The sequence below is a fragment of the Electrona antarctica genome (assembly GCF_951216825.1).
Source record: "Electrona antarctica genome assembly, chromosome: 3".
NCBI classification, from domain to species: domain Eukaryota; kingdom Metazoa; phylum Chordata; class Actinopteri; order Myctophiformes; family Myctophidae; genus Electrona; species Electrona antarctica.
In genome coordinates this window covers 29139623-29163373 of record NC_136808.1, presented here as the reverse complement: position 1 = coordinate 29163373, position 23751 = coordinate 29139623, and the positions used below count along the sequence as shown (strand labels likewise).

General features: G+C 43.2%; 1 protein-coding gene across 3 annotated transcripts; it reads right to left on the bottom strand.

Annotated features, from left to right (window-relative positions):
• Nucleotides 1-38: 38 nt before the first annotated feature.
• On the bottom strand, nt 39-23466 carry nnt2 (nicotinamide nucleotide transhydrogenase 2). Of its 3 annotated transcripts, none has more exons than XM_079497488.1 (22): nt 23279-23466; nt 22534-22689; nt 19645-19874; nt 19144-19343; nt 18144-18231; nt 16068-16156; nt 15760-15947; nt 15482-15615; nt 14075-14266; nt 13451-13601; nt 13189-13350; nt 12637-12747; nt 12203-12348; nt 11900-12095; nt 9868-10101; nt 6931-7091; nt 6559-6738; nt 5661-5820; nt 2880-2961; nt 1314-1432; nt 834-949; nt 39-386 (listed from the first exon to the last, which is right to left on the bottom strand). In XM_079497488.1, the coding sequence occupies exons 2-22, from the start codon at nt 22658-22660 to the stop codon at nt 240-242; spliced, it is 3213 nt and encodes a 1070-aa protein (XP_079353614.1). In that variant the 5' UTR covers nt 22661-22689; nt 23279-23466; the 3' UTR covers nt 39-239. The 3 variants fall into 3 exon arrangements, with proteins under 3 accessions (XP_079353614.1, XP_079353613.1, XP_079353612.1); XM_079497487.1 differs by having other exon boundaries at nt 22534-22696; nt 23283-23466; XM_079497486.1 differs by lacking the exon at nt 23279-23466 and adding an exon at nt 22791-22937 and having other exon boundaries at nt 22534-22696.
• Nucleotides 23467-23751: the final 285 nt, after the last annotated feature.

The following is a 23751-nucleotide window of genomic DNA, read 5'->3' as shown; positions in this document are numbered from 1 at the left end:
AATGCTATACAGAAAGTTAAGAATTGATTTCCGATTGATGAAATTTAAATATTTTATTTACAAATCACATGCATTGTAGTCCTCCAGATTCAGAAATCATTTTTTTTGGCACCTTTAATACAGCACATTAAACATTTATCAAAGATCCAATAAGTCTCCATTGTCCATGAAGCTTTAACAATATTGACCAGTCCGAGGATGCAAGGCAGTGCTTGTGGTTAAGTTAATGAAGGATAGAATTAGTAATAGGAATCTCTGATCTTGCCCTGGAGGAGGTCACATGTTTTCTTGGCATCTCCCAGCAGCATGGATGTGTTTGGCTTGTAGAAAATAGGGTTGTCCACTGCAGCGTAGCCAACACCTAGGGTACGTTTCATCACGATCACCTGGGATGGAGAGCAACAAAAGCAAACTGTTTAACTTTTTATTGCCAAATTGAATTGGGCCATAGACCCCCATTTTCTGTCCCAGGACTCGGAAGAGATGCCTTGGTTTTACATTACATTATTTCTTTCATTCATAGTGCCTGGTGATATTGTAAACACTGTTGTAGACATATTGTAAAAGGAATTTAATGACATTGAAACTTTGAGCTCAAACCACCAATGGGTCGCCATGCAACTCCTTGCAACCAAACAGTTGCGAGTAGACTCATGTAGTTGCAAGCAACCACATCTCCTTTTGAATTGAATCACTTGCAACGACATGCAACACCGACATGCAACGCTAAAACCATTTTGTTGCGTCTCGCCCCACTGGTGTGGTTTGGGCGATAATGAACCCCATCCAGGACCCCACTTAAACTAAAAAATTCAGTTTAGTCGACTACTAACCTGCTTAGACTTCCAGACCTCTAAGACAGGCATGCCTGCAATAATGGAATTGGGATCCTCCTGTGCTGCAGAGTTCACCGTATCATTGGCACCAATGACCAGTGTCAGGTCAGTTTCTGTGGATCAAACATTTATTCAGTCTGACTAGCGTTTAATGAAGTGTGCTGCTATCATCACTGCTGGCGTTATTGGGTCCCTCTGTACAGCACTTATCTTCCCCCGCCATAAACAGACCCATGTGTTTCAGAACTGCATGCCTGGTCGCTATGAAAACAGTCGGTTGCCCTGATACATGGCATGTCGAAACATCAATATGCAATCAACACTGGGTTGCTCCACACAAATGAAAGGGGATGCATTTACAGCATTACATGCACTGGTTTACTATCGCATCCAACCGTCTGAGTAAAGTGATAAAAACAGGAGCGTAATAATTAAGTAAACAAACACTGGTGTGAAACGTAATCAACCCCCGTTTACCTGGGAAGTCCGCGTTGATCTCATCCATCTCTAGGACCACATCATAGGGAACACCAGCCTCAGCCAAGAGGACGTTCAACTGGCCGGGCATACGACCAGCCACCGGGTGGATGCCGAACCTGCCACACAACTAATGTTAACACTCAAAATACTTTGGACTGAATAGTAGAGACAGAAGAAAGGGGGAGGGACATGCAACACAGGTTACCAACAAAAGTCTCATGTGGGACATCGTGTTTGAGAGGTCGGAACACAATCTGTTCAGCACCTCACTTTGCATTTGGATTTTAAAATCGGCCCGGTTGAGCCATCTCTAGGTTTTGGTGTGTTATGGAAAGAAATAAAATAAAATCCAATCAAGACTACTTTAACCTTTTCATGGGTGTTTTCACTTCCCAGCCATGGATCGGAGGACTAATGGCACCATAAATCAGGTTTCAATGTGATATCATTAACTTAATGTCTCATGGGCCAAGTGTTGCTTTAAATTGTTCTGCCATGCCAGTTCATCTTAACCTGGCAGACTGATGATGTGGAGGAACATGTGAATCCACGTCAGTCTAGCAATGCCAGGCTAAGGTCATCTGGCATCATCCATCAAGGGGTATCCATATTCTTCAAGGCTGCCCTATGTACAGTAAGTAGAAGCAGGTGCTACCTCTAGGGGCCAAACTGGTGGCAATGTTATGCAAGACCATGTCCAGAACCTGAGCGCAACCCTGCATGTAAAGTGCTTCAGCACTGTCCAATCAAATCGGTGGCACTCCCTTGCCACCGATGTCAATCATTGGATTGGATCTACAATGAGCATATGGGAGGCATTGATCTTTCTGACCTGCTGGTACACTTGTACAAGACCCCAGCCAAGTCAAAGGAAAGGTATTTTAAATATTGACTCTGCATATCAAATTCCTGGCTGCTCTACCAGAGGGATTGTTGCCTCTACTGAACGAGAAACCAATGCCTCTCAAAAGGTTTTGCCTGGCAGTCACCCACAGTTTGAAGCAAGTCAACAAGCCAGCATCCAAAGTTGGCCGACCATCATCCTCCTCTCCACCACATGTGCCGTCTCAGAAGAAACGCTAGACCCCAGGACCTTCACAACCACAACCAGATGTGTGTTATGACAACTGGATAGTCTGTGGACATTTGCCACTTCACTGTGACAAGCAGAGGTGGTGCAACCTCTGTCCAAAGGGCGTGTCCAGAAACACCATGCACTGGATGAATGGCATTGCACCAGTCAGGAGAATTATTTATTAACTGCTTGCATTTTATATGGATACATTAGCTATTATAAAATATTTATTTTTAATCACATTTAAATGTTCATGTTTTATAGTCATGCTCAGATTAATGGAAATCTATTTTTTCAGTTATATATAAATCAGTGCAAATTCGTGAAAATGCACTTGAAGCGATCGCTCAACCGACAAAAACTGGTCTGGTCAAAATAAATATCATGGACTGTTACTAAGGAAAATATATTAATGAGGACATCAAAACATTAAACTTAACAGAGATGTTACGCATTATGTGCAGTATCTTTTGTGTGTAGATCTTCACCTCACAGACTTCCCTTGTTCCGTCAGCATCTTCACCATGTCAGCAATTGGATACTGGGCTTTTGCTGCACACAGACCCCAACCTACACAAACAGCAGAAATTGGACAAAATGATAAAGCAAATAATTGAATGCCAATCTTATTCTTGATTGTGAATGATAAATAGAGGTACTCGCAATGTGTCAAGAATTGCCTGTGTGATATTACAATGATTATCGTTTTTAATCTAATAAAATGTTGGAAAAACCCACGGAAACCGAAACTGAATGGCTTCCTTGGGTTAAAGTCAGTTAATTCTACAGTATAACCAAGAGTGAAGATGCTCAACCAATTTATAATTCAGACATTTAGTAGATGCGCTTATTCAGTGTGACTTAAAAAGTGCAAGATCAGAGTATGCGATGGTGATTTTGAGTGCCAAGAGATTAGAACATGTGTTACAAAGCAACTAGGATACTTGAAACCGGAAATCCATTCATCCATGTTACATACCTAGCAGCACCTCTCTACAAGTAAACATACCCAGCACTAAGCATCTAACTAGCACCTAAATAGTCAGACCTGGGTTAGGGTTGTACCCATAAGGTTGTACCTCAGATATGAACTGTTTTGGCTAAAGGGAAAACATTATAATATGATCCAATAATATTCCTGTAATCACAACAGTGCATTTCTGGGATTCCCGAAGCTGGTATACTAATTTCCAGTTACTCAGTGTTCAGTTTCCCATAGCTGCACTTGATTGGCTTGGCTGCAGATTAAAACAGAAACAGGTGAAATCTGCTGCCAAGTCAGAAAGTGACTTGTTCATCTTGTTGAAAAAAAAAATATAGATTGAATGGATGCTACGTAATGTAACGGAAGAGACTTGACTAACACCAAGCAAAGAATAAAACTGCGTCATGAAGAACTCCACAGGTTCTACAAAGAACTTGCTGCACGACACCAGCACCAGCTGCAACAGTGAATATTTGTTTATATACACAGGAAAGTAATGATGCCAAGACCACAAACAGCAGCAAAATATCAAGGAACCTCATGGAGGTTAGTAGGGATGACTGAGAGGATGGATGGAGAAGAGCAGGAGAAAGAAGGGAGATGATGGAGCAAGAATAAGAGAAGGGGAGAAGGAATTAGGATGGAGAGGAGAGGATGTAATGTTCCCTATAAGTTCTATAAAACCTCAAGTCAACAATTAAGAAAACAGGCATGAGGGCAAAGATGACAGATATGATTTTACATCCTGGTCTTGCACAATGTAATCGTTACAGTAATAATATCATGAACCCAAATTTCAAATAAAAAGGGATGCTCTTTCTTAAGTGACCTTTGGGGCAACAAATATAATACATACTTATGTAAAGAATGTGGCTATTTTACAAACTTACAGAATCCATAAGGTTTTGTAAAAATGTAATTTAAATTGTCTGCACAGTTTAGAAAGGCATTACAGCCTGTAATGCCTTTCTAACCGTTTTTCACATTTCACAAGGGCAACCTACAGGTGTGCATAGTTGAACTGTGCAGCTCTATCGCCAGATGACCCTGGGCTTTCAAACACAATCAGTATAAAAACTTCTCAAACCTTTTCTCTGGCCCCATTTTTTATGTTGATCTGGGTTATTTATTTAAGTCAAACCCAATTCTTGTGGTACATTTCTTCCAATTTCTTCCCCTTCCCACTGAGATAGTGTAAGATTTAACGTCTGTTAGTGATAAATAGACAACCTGCACACTGTGCGCAGTTGACTACAGATGGAAAGCATGTTCTTATTGGAGCAAAAATAATCAAAAATAAATTGTCTCCTCTCCACTCTAACATTCTTTTTTCCCCCTTTTACATCTCCCCAATGTCCTTTCTGCCTAGTGGTATTCCCTCTGACCACGGTCTCTCTGTATTAATAATAGGGGTTCCATGTCTGGGAGACATTATTGAAAGGAAATCCTCCTTTTCTGGAGCCGTGTGCGGTGGGTACCCTGCGTGCAAAGAGCCCCTTTCCGTGCATCTGAGCAACCCCTGTTTAACCCTGGTCAGGTATCTTGTAGAGTTCAGTGTTGCCACTAATTAAGTCTCCTTGGAACAGTCCTACCCAGTCAGACCCAATAAGTGTCCTCTGTAGCCCCCCAATTCATTCCTTCCTTCCTTGCTTTGTTGGTAGTCTGTGGAGAAGTCAGTGCACAGTGAACATGATTTGCACTGTAATCAAACCAGTGTGTCGGACCACATGAGTGCCCTTGCATTTGTTTTGTGAATATTAAAATAAAGTTCATCAATATGGGATAATTTCTGGACAAACAGCTCCCTCTCATGGCTTCTCCAAATCTAATCTTTAATATTACAAACTGTCCATGGTCCTGGACTGTTCCATAGTAAAGGCCTATGTATTATTCTTTGCTTTTCAGAGCTTGTACTCGAACACAGCATGCAATCAGACCTTTTGTTAACCCATCAAGACCTGAGGCCGATTCTACAAATGTCTAAATCCTATAGAGGGTATGCGCATGCATAAAGTGAGTGGCAAAGTGAGTTTAATCTTGTTTAAGGACTTTTCTGTTTGCATGTATGGGCTGTGAAGGCCAGAAAGAAGTTTTTTGCCACTCAGTAGGCGTTCCTGCATAACTTCCTGGTATGATGATGTCACGCGCATACCCTCTATAACAAACAGTCTTCTGAAAAACATAATGTTAGTATATCATTGGTGCACATACTAACATTTTCATGTGAAGGACCCCACCAGAAGCAAAGATTTGAGTTAAAAAAACAAATCATGTGTGTGTGTACCTGGCGTGATGATAATGCTGTTGGCTTCCTTGATCAGGTCAATGGACTGATCCACGTTCACCTCTGTGTGAGTACCAACAATCTCCATGGGCTTACCACCTGCTGTAGAAGTGGTACCAAACCCACCCAGGATCACATTAGGCAGGGAACGGTTCATTGCCTTGGAGGAAGAGGGGTGAAGGTATATCATTTTAATAGTTAATTTAACTCTTAGTGATATTTTAACTCTTGAGAGTTGAAATATCACGATTTTACTGTGTACACTACAGTAATGCACTGATAGAACTACAAAAGGGGCACTCAGCAGAGTGCACAAGTGTATGCGCATATGCGTCAGTCCGGGTGGGCTACTCAGGGCTTTAAGGCCCCATTTACACTGGCAGACAAATCCAGCCTGAATCAGATCTGAGCCACATCCAGATTGGAATCTGATTTGTTTAAATGAGTCATGTGACCATTTAAACCAATCGGATTTCAATCTTGATGTGGCACAGATCTGATTCAGGCTAGATTCAGGCTATTTGGCTGCCAGTGTAAATGGGGCCTTAGTCATGGGTTGTATCCGTCAGGACCGAAGGAAATAGCATTCCTACCACATGCAGTTCAAGTTTTCACATTTGAGGTGCCCTCAATTAAAGCCCCTCAGAATGCGCTTCCACATTGCCGTAGATTGGATGTTGCACTATATTGTGCTTTTTGTAAGAAAAAGTCAATAGCCGTTTGAAGCGCATTGTCACAGGACTCCCAAGATCATATGTACCTAATTTGGGCTTTCTGCGTTGTGTAGAGGGCCCTCGATATGTGATTGCAATAACTAGTCTATCAACCCCATATTTTAGTTTTTTGTAAAATATCCCACACACAATTAAGATGCTGGTTGTCGTTTGTGTCTACTCACCACACACATAATATAGGAAAGGATGGCACCAGAGGAGCCAATCAAGGCTCCGACAATGGTCATGAGGTTGTTGTCCAGTAGGAAGCCTTCAGCACAGAGTGCCCATCCAGAATAGCTGTTCAACACTGTGATGACCACGGGCATATCTGCGCCCCCTATGGCTGCCGTTAGTGTCACACCCTACAAGGTTACAATAAGTATCTTCGTCAAATTTGTACCGATACAAACCTTTCTTCCGAGAGTCAATTTCTTAAATACAGTATAATAACAGAACACACTCACCAGGATGGAATTCCAATTAGTATTCAATACAGACTTTATAATGCATCTTAATACAATATGAACTGCTGCTCTTTTCAAGTGAGGGCTTACCATGATGGTGGAGAGTCCAGAGACACCCACCAGACATCCCATGCCAGTGGTGTAGTCGGTACTCAGCATAAAGGGAACAATACCTCCCATGGATGCTGCCATCAGGCCCGCATTCATCATGTGCCGTCCAGGCAACATCAGAGGGGCAGATGACAGAATGCCTAGAAAGGAGCAATTCAAAAAACTTTGTTTTGTATGCTTTTTTTGGTATGGACTGAATCCTTTTGTGCAGTTTTACATTTAATCAAGCTGTCTAAACACTTTTATTATAATAGCAATAATAGACAACTGGGAAATAATATATATGTGGGTGGTGGGTCGGTAAAAAGGACCACTATGGTAATTAGTCATCGGAGAGTCTACGAACAGCTGCTGTGGGACAAACTACAACCAGACTGCCACTGTCACGCATACAATGCTTGTGTCCCTATCTGGAATTACCAGTGGATCTATATAGCTTTAACTAGATGAAAGGATGGAATCTGCCAGGGCTCAGTATGTTTATAAAGATGTCAGAGTGTCTAAAATCAAAGATCTGTATGAGGCTATACCACCGTCTTACTGTTCAAACCACTATTTATTATACGCATTACATGAATTTGAAGTTTGCACACACAGATTCATGATAAATGTTCAATCCGTGAAAACGTTAGACACAGAGTTCCACAAAGGTCTGTGCATGGACCACACTATTCACCTTATACGTACAAGCTTCCTAATATTTGGAAACGCTGATTTTCATTGTTGTGCAGGTGATACTCATATTTATCAATGAAGCCAATCAGTTTAAACTTCAAGCATGTCTTGACCTGCTACTAAACTCAGTTAATACTGGAGTTATAGGGCTTAGAAACACTTTATCTATTCTAGAAACACTATGGTTAGCATTACATTGGTCTCCAGTGCCACCATAAGGATGTCCTTTAACTCCCACGTTTTCACCTAGTACATAATGCAGACATTTACAACTGTCTGAAAAAAAAACCCTGAATAATTTATTCTAATTTGTTACTTCCAGGCTGGATTATTGCAACAAAAGGCAGCTGGTCCAGAAAGCTGCCATGCGTGTATTGACAGCATCTAGGAGAATAGATTACATCTCTCCCTCATTGGCTTTTCTGCACTGGTTTAGTAGTTTCCTGTAAAAATCTGAATAGTTTAATTCTCCAAATACGGGCACCATCCAATCTGTGTACCCATTGGCAAAACAAAGGAAAAACAGTGCCCTCTTCACAGACTGTCTCGAGAGACTAGGCACCACCATATCTTAAAGAGCTCATTGTATCTTATAAGCCTGCTAAATGATTGTGCTCCGTGTGTAGGTTTACTTGTGGTTCCTAGAATATCTAAGAGGAGAATGGGAGGCAGAGCCTTGAATCATCAGGCTCCTAAGCCAGGGAAACATCTCTGTTTTGGTCCAGGACACGGAGTCTCTTGCTACACTACACTTCCTCACCCAGGAGTCAGCCCAGCTCCTTATCCAGACATCAGTCATGCCAAAACTTGACTATTGTAGCTCCCTCCTTACTGGTTTACGGGCATGCACACTTAAGCCTCTCCAATTGATCCAAAATGCCGCAGCTCGCTTGGTCTTCAACCAGCCCACATTCTTACATGTCTCACCCCTTCTCTGCTCCCTCCATTGGCTCCCGGTCAGCGACCGCACAGAATACAAAACTCTGATGCTGGCATTCAAACTAAAGCAACCAAAAAGGTATGGCACCCCCATATCTTGCTAGTCTGATCGAACCCAACAAGCCCTCCCACGCGCTCAGATCAGCCAACGCAGGGAAGCTGGAGGTACCTTCACTAAAACACCGGGACAACGCTCTACACGTCCCAAACTCTTCTTGCTCCAAAACTATGGAATGCACTTCCCATTGCAATCAGAACTGCAGACTCACTCCCAATCTTCCGCCGTAGTCTGAAAACCCACCTCTTCAGACTCCATCTTAGCCCGTAGCCCCGACGGCCTTACAGGCGTACGCAAAGGCCCAATTTATGTAACTTGGATAGCATTTGATGTAGACATAGCACTATATAGTATATACAGTATGCATAGTTCATTATATAGACTAGAGCATGCCTGTTGGAGCCTCTACAGTGATGCCCGTTGGGCACTGGCCTGCTTGGAATTATGCAAGTTGGAGTATGCTGGACTGGATGCTGGGGTGGTATGGGATTGTTGTTACCGCGGTAATCATTTTCCCCCTTACCGTTGATATGGCGGTAATTACCGCCAGCTCCATATATGGACCCTGGGCAGGGGCCCTGTCCAGATGTCAAAACAGGCCAGCTTATGGAGTTATGTGTCAGGCATGTCCAAATATGGAGTGCTGTGATGTCAGAACAGGCCAGCTCCATATATGGACATGGGCAGGGGCCCTGTCCAGAGCCCGGGCAGAGGTCTTTTTGTGGTGGTCCTGGACAACCGTAGGTCTGACCGACTCGACACTGGGCACGTGCACCCCTGTAGTGGTGTGGAATAAGTGTGTCGAATTTGAAGTGGGTGGGGCGAACGGTTTCCAAGTTACGTGGATTACACACAGACAGATACATTTATAGATAGAAGATTCCACTGTTAGGTTCTTAGCATACGTATGATTCATGATGACAATGTTTATGCATTTGATGTATTACCATCTACCACCGTCTTTTGTTCCTGCTTACTGTAAATCGCTCTGGATTAAGCTAAATGCCTAAATTATACAAGCTTAGGGCTGTCCCTAGACTTGCATGGGACTACCGCCATCTACACTCCCTTATCTCCCTCTCAGAGCCTGGTTCTACTCAAGGTTTCTCCTTGTTATTCCTTGGCACTATTGCTTGCTCAGGGGGAAAACGTACATAAAAGTGCCTTGAGACAACTTGTCAATATAATATTATAAAATTGAATTTAAGTGCTGCCTGGTGTGTTTTAAGAGAAGCATCCAGAACCTTGAAGTTTGCCGTAGGCCACCAGTGATCCGCTGAAGGTGACTCCTCCGATGTAGGTGCCCAAATATGCCACCGTTTTGATCACACCGGCCGATGGGTGAGTGTCCAGATGGGGGAACTCAATCATGTACTCTGCAACACAGGTGAGCAAGGCCGCCAACCCCACCAGGCTGTGGAAGGCTGCCACCAGTTGTGGGAGGTCTGAGATCTCAATACGCTTGGCAATGGTCAGACCTAATGGAACACACACACACACACACAATTATAAAAAGAATGAAGACAGATAGATGAAAGGGTTTCTGATTACATTAAAATGTCAGTGACTTATTATGTCAGCCTCAATCATAAATCAGCCACAAATATTCTCATGCAACTTGACTAAAATGAATACACTTGTAGAGCTAGAATGTATCTGGTCAAAAGGGTACCACCTGTTTCCAATTACTTTCCTTTACATATTGGGAATTAGTTTCAAAAGGAACAAAATAGTCTTGAGTCACGCTCCAAAGTATGTTGTCAAAAAACAAATGTTTATTTTTTATATTGGGTTACTAATTTGAGTAAACTCAAAGTAAACTCACATGCTCTGGCACGCTGTGTGTGTGCACGTAGTCACCATTTATCATAACTATCTGAAATTATTATTAATAGTTAAGCATCCTCATCTCTTAATCTAAACAAAGATTGATGTTCTGTCATGTTGCAGAACAGTCCCATTCAAATTAAAAGCCAAGTAAATAACATGAAGTCATTCATCATCGTCTCATTGCTTGCCAAGCTTCCAGTACACGCAGGTGTTAAACACTTTTGTTCAATTGTTCTCCAGACTGAAAGAGGCAGTGTCAGACCTCTAGAACACCCAATGTGGTTATAATGTGCGAGGATCTCTTGCCTGTGTATTTTTGATTTCCTAATGCAAGCTACACCTTTCTCTGGTAGTGCTGCACAATTAATAAAAAAAGATCGAGATCACCTATGCAATCTCATTCTGTGAAGCATTGTGAAATTGTGAAGCACTAGTTGGCTCTACAGCCAATTCATTTTAGTTACTCTTATATTTATGCAACTATGCATCTGTACTGTACATGCACTGGATCTCTGCGTTGTTTGTGTGACATCCTCAGCATATCTCGAGAACAGTTTGATCAATCGTCTTCACATTTGATGTATGCATCACCAAGTACCCGAGGGAGTGATGAGCCGATTGGGAAGTCATTGCATCGCTCACAATAATAATTATGTTGTGCTCAATGTGAATGCACCTTAACGACCAGAAAATGTGAGATTAACTGAGAATGTGGACCTTCTTGACCATTTATATAATCCATGCATGTAAAAAACTATTTTTGCAAGAAACCAAGGATATATATTATACAGTGATGATGATCATCAGCAATGAACATTATTAAGAGGATCAGACTGCGTAGCTCAGCTTTTGGGTAGAATTTACTGTATCACTTAATTGTCTTCATGGTATTAATATTCTTGAATTGCATGCTCCTAGTGCAAGTGTATATAACGATACCGGCATCAGTGAAGCCGGTAGAAGCTGTCAAATTCACTCTGACTGATGATCAGTCAGAGAGTGAATTTGACGGCTTCTGTTGTGACTGACAACAGTGCATGTTGAAAAATGTTCAAATATCCATATACTGTATGTGCGTTTGGTTTATGTTGATATGACACACACACACACACACACACACACACACACACACACACACACACACACACACACACACACACACACACACACACACACACACACACACACACACACACACACACACACACACACACACACACACACACACACACACACACACACACACACACACACACACACACAAAGTTAGCCATCATTTATCTCATCCTCTGACAAATTAATCCTGATAAAGAAGTGGCTCTTTCAGTGTTCCTATACTAAAACCTGTTCAGTAGAAATAAATATTGTAGGCCCATTTTAAACACAAACACTTTCTTGTCTCTACCATGTGTGAGAGCTGTACCTCCTTTCAAAAAGGGTGCATACCTAGAGTTCCTCCAGTGGCCATGGCCAGAGACATTTGGGCCAGTAGCTCAGGGGAGGGTTTAAGGCCACCCAGGGTAGCGGCGATGCCCCCCGCAACCCCCATCATACCCAGAGTGTTTCCCAGGCGGCTAGTGCGCTGAGCAGAGAGCCCTGCCAGGGCCCCGACACAGCACAAGCCTGATCCCAGATACATCATCTACAGCAAGGAGGAGAAAACCACCACGGTTAAAGTCAAGTGCAAGTGACCCCCCCCCCCCCCCCCCCCCAAACAAAAAGTAATGTCAGAAGAAGCCGTTTATCCACCTGCTCAATGCTGTATCCAGCAGCCAACGATGCTCCGTAACCCCCAACAAAGACCCCAGCAGGAATGGCATACAGGTAGTTGTGCTCAGGAGGGTCTGTGGGACGCTTAAACATGTCCAGCATCCTCTGGGTGATCAGGAACCCACCTTGAACACAAAAACATGAGCTCCTGACATTAACAACTTCACTTGACTGGGGTGGTGAATACTGCTCTCGGTTATACATCATTAGTTGAAAAATAAATAAATCACTCCCGTGTGTAGTGAGGGGTGCTCTTATCATCACAATCACAATTTGCGTCCTCACTTTTGTCTTCAATGTTTGTGTTTTTCATACTCGTCTTCAATGTTTGTGTTTACACAGACACTCAAAGCTGGACATAGGAGTCAAAAATGTGAGTTAAATTTCATTGGTTATTTTGAATAAGATCAGACCAGCAATGTTGATGGAGGAAACAAAGGCAGCAGTCAATGCCAGAGTCTCAGGCAGAGAGGATGGGGTGAGACCGCCTCCCATCAGAACCAGACCACCAACTGCTGTCACTCCTAAAAGAGAGAGAAGGCAATGATAAATTAAGACACGCAAAACAAGACCTGGTACTTAATACATTTCAATTAGACATTAAGGGCCCTATTATGCGTGTCTTAAGTACCAGGTCTTATGACTTAACTTAAGACCTGGAGGCGTGGTCAATGCTGTTTGGCCACTCAGAATAGCCAAATGGCATTGATCACGCCTCCAGGTCTTAAGTTAAGTAATAAGACCTGGTACTTAAGACATGCATAATAGGGCCCTAAGGGTCTGTTTGGCCCTATGACTTAAGACCTGGAGGCATGGTCCATGCTATTTGGCTGTTTTTAGTGGCCAAACAGCATTGGCCACGCCTCCAGGTATTAAGTTAAGTCTTAAGACCTGGTACTTAAAATTGGGGCTCAAGTCCGCATTTCAAAACTGGAAAGCCACGCAAATGCCATTTGACCGCTTACCTGAGATGGCGTTGGTGACAGACATCAGGGGCGAGTGCAGCGCTGGGGTCACACCCCACACGGTGTGGTATCCCACAATCCCTCCCAGGCCGAAGGTGGTCACCATTTGAGTAAACGCTGCGTTGGGGGAGATGATGCCCAGAGCCAGTAATGTGGTCACACCTAAAGACATGCAGGAGAGAGAGATCATTGAGCATCTGTGGACTTGCGTGTGTGTTTGACATTTAAGCTACAGTACAAAATGCATATGTCTGCATCTGACCTGCTGTATAGCCGCCAGCATTGGTCATGGTACGTTTGAAAGGAGAGATCACAGCAGCCTTCTCCTTCTGTAGTTCAGCCACAGACTTTTGTTTGACGGGGGGCGGCGGGACTGTTTTAGGCTGGGGTGCAGGGAACATGTTCTTGCCATCCTGCAACATCAAAAACACAAGGCTCAAACTAGAATGCACAGGATGAGAAATGTAGTGTCCAAGATGTGCGTGTGAAAGGAACATCAAGAGGCTGCCATTTCACATCGTGGGATGGGAATATTCAAACACAAAGTTGTGGATTGCTTAGGAGATTACACTGAACAAACAGCAATCATGAACCAGTTGCCAGTGGTTTCGAAAGAATACATTCTCTTTTAAAGACACTTGAATGATGCCTAGTTTCACAAGGGGTAAACTGATACATCTCGCTGAGGTTGCCTACCCTGACCCTCCCTGCCATAAACAATGTGTCAAAGCCAAAATTCCTGTGAGCCATTCCTGGCTGGGATGGGGTTTTAAATGCCTGTCTGGCACAAGCAGTCTTCAAACCATCCCTCTCCCACAGAAAGGAAGGCCATGACACTTGCAGGGTTGTCAGTAGACACTCAGTTAATGGAATGAAGAAGACGTACCTTCATAACCAGGGTTCCACGGACGACGTGGGCCAAAGTTCCATGGTCAAACTCATCTTTGAGGTCATAGTAGAAGTTGTCCGTGTCTGGGCTGATGGCCTTGAGCAGCTTCAGCACATTGTTGGAGTACAGTGCACTAGCCTGGCTGGACATGCGGCTTGGCAGGTCAGTGTAACCGATGTGAGTTACACCCTTGAATAAAGAGTTTTCATTCAAACACAATGATGGTCAATACAGCATTCCAACTGAGATGCACGCACATATTCAAGACTACCTTCAGAATGCAGTGTTTCCTGCAGGAAAAAGCTTTGCCCCGATGCTGGCCGGGGGGGGGGACAATCTCCGGCGCGCCCAAAGAGTGTGCTTAATTTGATTCATTATTATTGCGCTTAATTTGATTAATTTTGATTGATTAATTATTGCCGTCAAAATAGTAGGGAAGTTAGAGAAGTGAAGTTTCTTAACACACATTTTTAGATTTTTGATTAATCCGTTCTCAAATCTTCTATTAACGTCTAGGTGTGCTGTTGTCATGCCCATTTCAGCACAGCTTGAGATCTTCAACCAATTGCCTGTAGTATAATATTAAATATTTGACTCGACTTTGTTTCCTTGGCTTGTCTTGGCACGGTGCCAGAGATAGGCACGGTGCGGCACGGGGGCAATAGAGGTCTGAAAACCCTGAATATGTCAGATAAAATACTGGATATCAGAACTGGATAAAGAAACATGTTAAAGGGATAGTTCAGATTTTTTGAACTTAAGTTGTATGAAATACATTAATATAGTGGTTGCAACTGTATTAATTGATTGCCCGAGTCCTGTGGTGGGAGTTCTGCTCTGGTTTTGGTGAAATATCAAGTAGTTCCGGTCATTTTGTGGGGGGCACTGGGGGCCACGCAGTAAAAGTAAATTAATCCACAAAACTAACATTTGTATTGTTGACCTATTTCTAAAATATTAGTGCAACTTCCGTTCTTTTTTTACCCCTCTATCACACAGAACTATGTTTTTTGTGTCCATATCACAATAGTGTGATAGAGGGGTCAAAGTTGAACGAAAGTCACGCTAATATTTTAGAAATAGGTCAACAATACAAATTACGTTCGTTTTGTGGATTAATTTACTTTTACTGCGTGGCCCCAGTGCCCCCCACAAAATGACCGGAACTACTTAATATTGACCAAAACCAGAGCAGAACTCCCACCATGGGACTCGGGCAATCAATTAATACAGTTGCAACCACTATATTATTGGCAAGTATTTCATACAACTTAAGTTAAAAAAATCTGAACTATCCCTTTAAGGTTTAAATATGTCAGTTATTATGATTTAGTAGGAAGTCCAACAGAAATGGCAGATAAAATGACGCCTATTCACCATAATACAACTCACTCATGTACTCACCTTGTGAACATACAGCTCTCCAGGCTTAATGGTCTCAATGTTGCCCCCTGCCTCTGCAGCCAGATCCACCACCACTGAGCCATCCTTCATAGACTCAACAAACTCCTTTTTGATCAGGATAGGAGCCCGCTTGCCTGCATACGTACAGAAAGGCAATGGAGAAGGGGTGAAATACGTGTATGAGGTTTATTGAATTCTATACACGATGTGAATAATTATAGAAGACAATTTTTTTTATGAAAACAAAAGTGGCAGTGAAGGGAGGAAAAGAAACTCACCAGGAATAAGAGCAGTGGTGATGACAATGTCCACCTCTTTACACTGCTTGGCGAATAGGGCCATCTCAGCCTCGATGAACTCTGGTGACATCTCCTTAGCATAACCTCCAAGCCCGTCACCAGATTCTTTCACGTGTACCTCCAGAGGCTCAGCCCCAAATGACTTGAATTGCTCCAGAGCAGCTGGTCTGGTGGTCAGGAAAGTATAGAGCGTTTTCTTTACCATCACCTTTATATATCAGCATCCAAATACAAAACACCGAATTCCACAATAGAGGGGTTGATAATATGAGGGGTTGTGTATATACCTGGTGTCAAATCCTCTAACTATGGCTCCCATAGACTTGGCTGCTCCTGCTGCTGCCAATCCAGCTACTCCACCACCGATAACCAGAACCTGCCCACAACATGCACTTTAGTTTTCTCAAGGGGAATGACTCCACCCGCAAGTTAGTGATGGGAAACATGCTTAGGTTTATGCATTTAGGTTTAAATATTCAGATGTTTTAAATATAATAAATCCTTAAATGCAAATATTTAAGAAATGCCCATTTATATTATCTGGGTTAACTGGTGACATAATTGAAATCAATTAAAAACAATGTAAGACACAAGAGGAACTTTTTGGATCACGCCAGACTTGTGTCAATGCAGGTGTTACAGGTTTTAAGATATTGTCCTGGTTATAATTTAGCCAGTTTCTAACAACCTGTGCGAATGCAACTGGGAGGAAGTAAGGAGTGAACCTTTACTGTGAAGTGTGTGTGTGCGCTCTAACAATGAGTGCCAATAAAGCAGTTGCTGAACAGATTGAAAGTAACACAGGTCACCAGGACCTCAGCGACCTCAGATCTGCGATAGGTCTGGCACGCCAACCATTAGCAGAATGACGCCACTATTGTTGCCAGCCATCATGTCCCTTTCTCTGCGATATATCCAATTTCCGTATGATGCTCAGAAAACAGTGATTACGAGACAATTTCATGAGATTTCTGGGTTTCCTAATGCGATTGGTGCGATTGATTGTACCCATGTGTGCCACCATCCATAAATGATTACGCATTTATCAATCGTAAAAACAATAACTCTACTATGACGTGGTAGCCCACTGGCCCGGAGGGACACATGACTCCTTATTGTTCAAAAGAGCAGCAGCATAGGGACACGTCTACAATGATTAAGAGGCAACTTTATAAGATTGCTGGGTTTCCTAATGTGATTGGTGCAATCGATTGTACCCACGTGCATCTGAAGTGCCACCATCCATAAATGATTACGCATTTATCAATCGTAAAAACTATCACTCCATCACGTGGTAGCCTGTTGGCCCTGGGGGGGGGGGGGGGGGGGGGGCATGACTCCTTCAGTTTTTGAGTGGTGCCCACACACAATTTTTAAAAGAACAGCAACATCGTCATTTTCTCCTTAAGTACTGAAATAACCATTTCAGTGTGATTCATAGACTAGGAGATTAGCCACGCACAGAATACCTGGTAAATTTGTAAACCCTGAAACAGAGAAGGAGCACAGGTTCGGCGGTGTGCAAAACACACAAAAGCCACAGTGGAGCACTGCATCAGGCTGCTTAAGGGCAGATGGCTGCATCTTTGATCAGCAAGGAGACTTATCCTGTACACACCAGAGAAAGTGTATGACACTATTGTGGCCTGTGTGGTTCTGTACAATATTGCACAGTCAGTGTGCCATAAGGCATTAGATGTTGCAATGCCTAGAGAACCATGGCCAGCAAAGCCACAACTGGGGGCTATACTCAAAAGTGTTAGTACTGGCAATTAGGCCATTCAATATGGGAAACAGACAGTGACGTTGTGCATTGTCCGTTAGGAAAACTTTATTTTTGTGAGTAAAGTTTCAGGTTTCCTTTAAACTCGTATCGTTGTTGATGGCTAGAAGTGAGTGATTTATGTCTGCTGCTGTTGACTGCATCAACAATTTATTTCCATTCTTCTGATATTTGAATGTTGTGATTGGAGAGATACGTCGATTTCACACTTATGAGATAATTTCGGCACTCTGATCGGCACTGGTTTCTATGTTGGATTGATAAATGAGTGCACTCATACAGAGTGCGGAAAGGGCATCTGGGTGCACTCACAAAAACTACAAGAGCGCAAACGAGCCAGTCAAAGAGGATCAAATTATAATGTTAGAATTGGCCAATCACAATGTAAATGTACCAGCCCGGAAGGAAGAAGGAAGAGGGCTGGCTGGCTCAACTTGATTTTCAGTTGGTCACTATTCTACAGTACGTCACCACCCATTGGTCACTATGCTACAGTACGTCACCACCCATAGCAAAAAGACGAATCTGAACTACAAAGCATCACATGAACATTTAAAAATTAGGTTGGCTAGACAGTTACCTTGGCTGGGGGCACTTTTCCTGCAGCTGTGATCTGACCAGTGAAGAACCTGCCAAAGTTGTTGGCAGCCAGAATTACAGCTTTGTACCTGCATAAGAAAGGAATGGACAATTTGCAATTAGCTATTAATTTCTGTGTGTATGTGTCTATATACACAGTCTACATAGAGGATTTGAATGCCATCAATGCATTGAAAGGGACAAAAATCACGTTTAATCAGAGGACTGAATGCTGCAGTAGATGCTCTACTGACCTACCGCAACCGTCTCCAGTGCAAAACTTGTGACTTTTGTGACGTTTGAGAAATTCAGTAGGCAGCATTCTGCGTTGATCACGGCTACTGTATCGACAACGTGCATTGTCTGACATTAATAACCCTAAATCTAACCCAAAGTCCAACCTCAGTCTTAACCGGCCTCGTAAGTCCCTCATATCAAGTCTTAACTGGCCACTCGTCGCTGGTAACCGTGATCAAGATCAACACTAGGGATGCTCCGATCAGGTTTTTTGGGACAGATCACAGATTGTTTTTCTCATGATCGGCCGATACCGATAGGTCCGATACCGATCTTGTGAAATGTTGCAAATTTTAATATTTCCAAAATGATTATATGTCAAAACCCACGTCAAAACTGTTCCTGTGTGTGGGGAGGAAGGGGAGAATGTTTAGGCCCGTCACAAAAATGCAAAATGATGTTATACTATATATCTGATTGACATTTATACCACTTAAAATGGTGTAAAAGATCAGTTTCTCCAGATAGGGTAAATTGCCGATCACAGATAGGGTAAATGCCGATTACTGATCAGAGTGACTATCGGCCGATATGGCCGATCACCGATTGCTGGCCGATTATCGGAGCATCTCTAATCAACACAGAATGCAGCCTACCGAGATCTTGGTAGGTCAGTAGACGGCTACTGAGAGCATTGATTAAACATGATTTTGTCCCTTTCAATGCATTGATGGGTTTCGAAACGGCAATTCTTCTTCTCCTACCCGGCAATGTTGGCCATGGAGCTGAGTGCATCGTAGCCCTGTGCAATGGTGACCCTGGGTACCTGGTCCATAGCCAACACATTGCTCTGTCTCTCTGACAGCTTGGCCATCAGTTCTGGGTTTTGGGCTGGGTAGATGAAGCTCACCAAGGTAGACTTGGGCTTCAGAAGGCCTACCTCATTTATAGCTGGGGCACGAACCTAGAATAGAAAATAGGCATCCTAAGTTAGAACAAAAATGTATTCCTTGAAGCCTTGCCAGATGGACAGAAAAACATCTTACCAGAAGCTAAATTGCTCAAAGACTATGGGGCCCTATCTTGAGGCACCCCTGATCCCTAAACCTATTTGCCATTTTAAAATATTTTTAAAATAGTAGCCAATCTACATCAACACGTTGTGAGCTTGTAGATCAGCCATTTGAAAATGTTTTAAAATTGTAAAAAAGAAGAATGGCAGATTAGGGATGGCACAAGATATAGCTGCCTATGTACGTACTAACCTTGAGGACCATGTCTGATCCAAAGGCTCCCTTGGCATCAGTAATGGTGGCTCCAGCATCTTTGTACAGCTGGTCAGAGAATTTGGATGCATCTCCAGCTCCACTCTCCACTTGCACTTTGAAGCCCTGTTTGACCAGTGCCTGCACTCCAACAGGTGACAGTGCCACACGCCGTTCATTCTGTAACGTCTCCTTAGGAACACCCACTACCAGGTCCTTGTAAGGCACTCCTGAACACACATTAAGAGACATTAGCTCTTTTTTTGCAGCTCCATCGCGTGGCCTTGTGTGTCCCCGTAACGTCATGCGACAGCCAAGTCCATGGACTTTTTACGTAACAATTTCCTCCGTACAAACTTTCAGGCCAAATCAAAATACACTTGCTATGATGTAAGTGGGTGCCACAGTGGGTGCCCCCTGTGACGTCATGTGGCAGGCTGGCAGCCAAGTCCATGGACTTTTTAAATGAACAAACTTTCAGGCCAACATCATCATACATGATTATTTATTAGAGCATTGAATGCTGCAGTAGATGCTCTACAGCATTCTGCGTTGATCACGGCTACCGTTTTGACAGAGACGGCGCACGTTGTCCGACATTAATAACCCTAACACTATATCTAACCCCAACCTCAGTCTTAACCGGCCACGTAAGTCCCCTAACCTCATATCAGTTTTAACCAGCCACGTAAGTCCCCTAAACTCATATCAGTTTTAACCAGCCACGTAAGTCCCCTAACCTCATATCAGTTTTAAACAGCCACGTAAGTCCCCTAACCTCATGTCAGTTTTAACCAGCCACGTAAGTCCCCTAACCTCATATCAGTTTTAACCAGACACGTAAGTCCCCTAACCTCATATCAGTTTTAAACAGCCACGTAAGTCCCCTAACCTCATATAAGTTTTAACCAGCCACATAAGTCCCCCAACCTCATATCAGTCTTAACCGGCCACTCGTCGCTGGTAGCCGTGATCAACCGCACGTAAACCGCAACGTGCGCACGTAGTCCGACATTAATAACCCTAACACTATATCTAACCCCAACCTCAGTCTTAACCGGCCACGTAAGTCCCCTAACCTCATATCAGTTTTAACCAGCCACGTAAGTCCCCTAAACTCATATCAGTTTTAACCAGCCACGTAAGTCCCCTAACCTCATATCAGTTTTAAACAGCCACGTAAGTCCCCTAACCTCAGATCAGTTTTAACCAGCCACGTAAATCCCCTAACCTCATATCAGTTTTAACCAGCCACGTAAGTCCCCTAACCTCATATCAGTTTTAACCAGACACGTACAGTAAGTCCCGTAACCTCATATCAGTTTTAACCAGCCACGTAAGTCCCCTAACCTCATATAAGTTTTAACCAGCCACATAAGTCCCCTAACCTCATATCAGTCTTAACCGGCCACTCGTCGCTGGTAGCCGTGATCAACCGCACAGAATGCAGCCTACTGAGATCTTGGCAGGTCAGTAGATGGCTACTGAGAGCATTCAATGCTTTGATCAACACCCACCACCAGGTCCTTGTAAGGCACACCTGAACGCACCGTTTTCCTCCATCGTGTGGCTTTGTGTGTGCCCCCATAACGTCATGTGACAGCCAAGTCCATGGACTTTTTACGAAACAATTGCCTCCGTACAAACTTTCAGGTGAGGTCGAGGGCAAAATACATTTGCCATTACGTAAGTGAGTGCCACAGTGGGTGCTCCCCGTGACATCATGTGGCAGCCAAGTCTATGGGCGTTTTACGGAAAAAACCTTCAGGCCAATATCATCATACATAAATCAGCATGATGAAAGGCGACACTCACTTCACGAGTACGATTTCTTTTCATAAGTATCTGTTGTAGATCTCTGAAATGCTGCCTTGATTGTGCTGAAAAGTTTACTTGTGAAAGCTACTACCTCCTATACTGGTTTTTAACCACTACCCTCAGTGGAAGTGACATTGTCCTCGTTTGTTGTGTTTGCAGCAAAATAGTGATCTTAACTTCAGAAAATAATCATCAGGCTGATGTAATGGCCATTATAGACATTATAGGTCAACTCTTGCCCACAACGTGCATGTTGGGAATTTGAATTTCAGAACAAAGCAAAACTGGCAAACCTGTCAGTATGGGTGGTATCGTGATTTGTGAACACTGAGAATATAATAAACAATTTAATGAACATATAGGAAAACATTCACTTGAAAATTCCAAAGAGCTCTTTCTTATTTACACTGTCTTCCACTACAATATTGAGCTATAACAGACTTTACCGTAGGACATTTGACACACACAAAAAAAATAAACCCTGTGAGCATGCGTGTACAGTACCACTGAGATAGTGCGACTGGGTACAGTATCATGTTTCACATATTTGTCCATACACGGTACAGTGACCCCAACGCCATGGAGACATTATTAGCAGCAGCTGATTGGCTGTGGGCCAGCCTACACCGTGAGGCCTGCACTGCCTCTCAGACATGTGCTAAATCGAGTAAAGCTACAAGTAACTTACAAAACTTCACCAAAAAGACACGGAGCACTCAAGTCAACCGAGCACAGCAGACTACAGTCATGAGTGAAACAGGTGGCATAGATTCAGTTTCCCACAGACGAGCCAGACCCATGTTTCACCTTTAACTGACCTCTCACACACATGGTCACAGATGTTAGCACCTAGAGTAGCTTGAGCATAGCTAAGTTTATTTCCTACAGTATGTTTCCCCATTTTGAAAAAGCCCTCCACACAAATTGCTGCAAAAAAGGCACTGATCTGTGATCTGTGTGTATGAAACATTGTTTTTTTTCCTTCCCATGCTGTGAGAGAGAGAGATCTGCATTCCACAGACAAAAAAAGGTTAACAAGGATTGGAGATAACACCCTGCATATGTCCCTACCTTTAGAGGCTGCTTGGTCGTGTAATGCAGGGAAGGTCCTGAAACATCTGCGACCTACCCTCTGGCGAACACCTTGCCGGCACAAGGTGACAGAGGAACTGGAGATGCATCGCAGGATGGTCGACATGGCTAGTGTCGGTCCCAAGACTCCACTGGCTGGCTGCTGCAGAAAGACAAAGATGTAGGTGAGAAGTCTGCCGTCAGAGCATTAAATACATGATATTCCCCCAATGTGAAGTCCTAAGTCCCACACGTACACACTGCTGCAAGGCCTAGAGTCACAACAAAGTGACATTTCAGGACACACACAGGGCCCAGGGTTGATTACACACTCCAGACTAGACCGCGAGATCTGGGAATGTGACGGCATAGGAGGGGTACTGTGCCAAAACTGGGCTTTGGGCAGGAGCAGAGGGTAGGATGAAGGAGCAGATCAATAACAATCAACATAGTATGTTTGTGAATAAATGTACAGAACTCCAAAAGACAAACAGAAGAGACACACACCCAACTCTGTCTGTCTGTGTTACTTAACTTCACACAAGTCAAATTCTAAATAGTGTGCTCTTTACTCTCAATAATGCCATTTTCAGACCTCAAGCCAAATTTGTCAAAACTTTGTCCATACATACATGTTGGCAGGTCAACACTGGACCCACTCACTCATTAAATTAGTGTTCAGTCAGCCTTTCTGTGTTCTAGAACAATTTGTCTGTGTCCTAAGTTCATTCATACTACATTAAACTTGCCTTTCAGTTGTCCAGTGAGATTAAAGTTGAGTGCAAAGCTTCAGTGTTACGTCTCAGACGCAGTGCACTAATCTCTGTCGTGATTTGCTAGCTGGGTGATCACCTGTGCACTTGTGCAGGCAGCAGTCGCACCCTGCTCCAGTCCTGCTGGAGTGTTTGCTATAGGCTACTTTGCTTGCAAAGGAACGACCTTCACGTCCAGCAGTTTTGATATCAGAGCTCTATTTAACTATAAATAGAGGGCCACGTGACTTGTGACCACAATAGAAGTGCGGAACTATTGCAACTTAAAACATGTTTACTCTACTTTACCTGACATAAACACCACCAGCATAATAATATTAGGGTAAAAAGTGAGAATGAAGAATAAAGTTACATTTCCTTACATGTACACGAGGTGACGCCAGTGGACCCCTCTATTTTAATACATTTTGAGCTTTGAGGCGGCTTAGTTATTTCTTAGTCATAA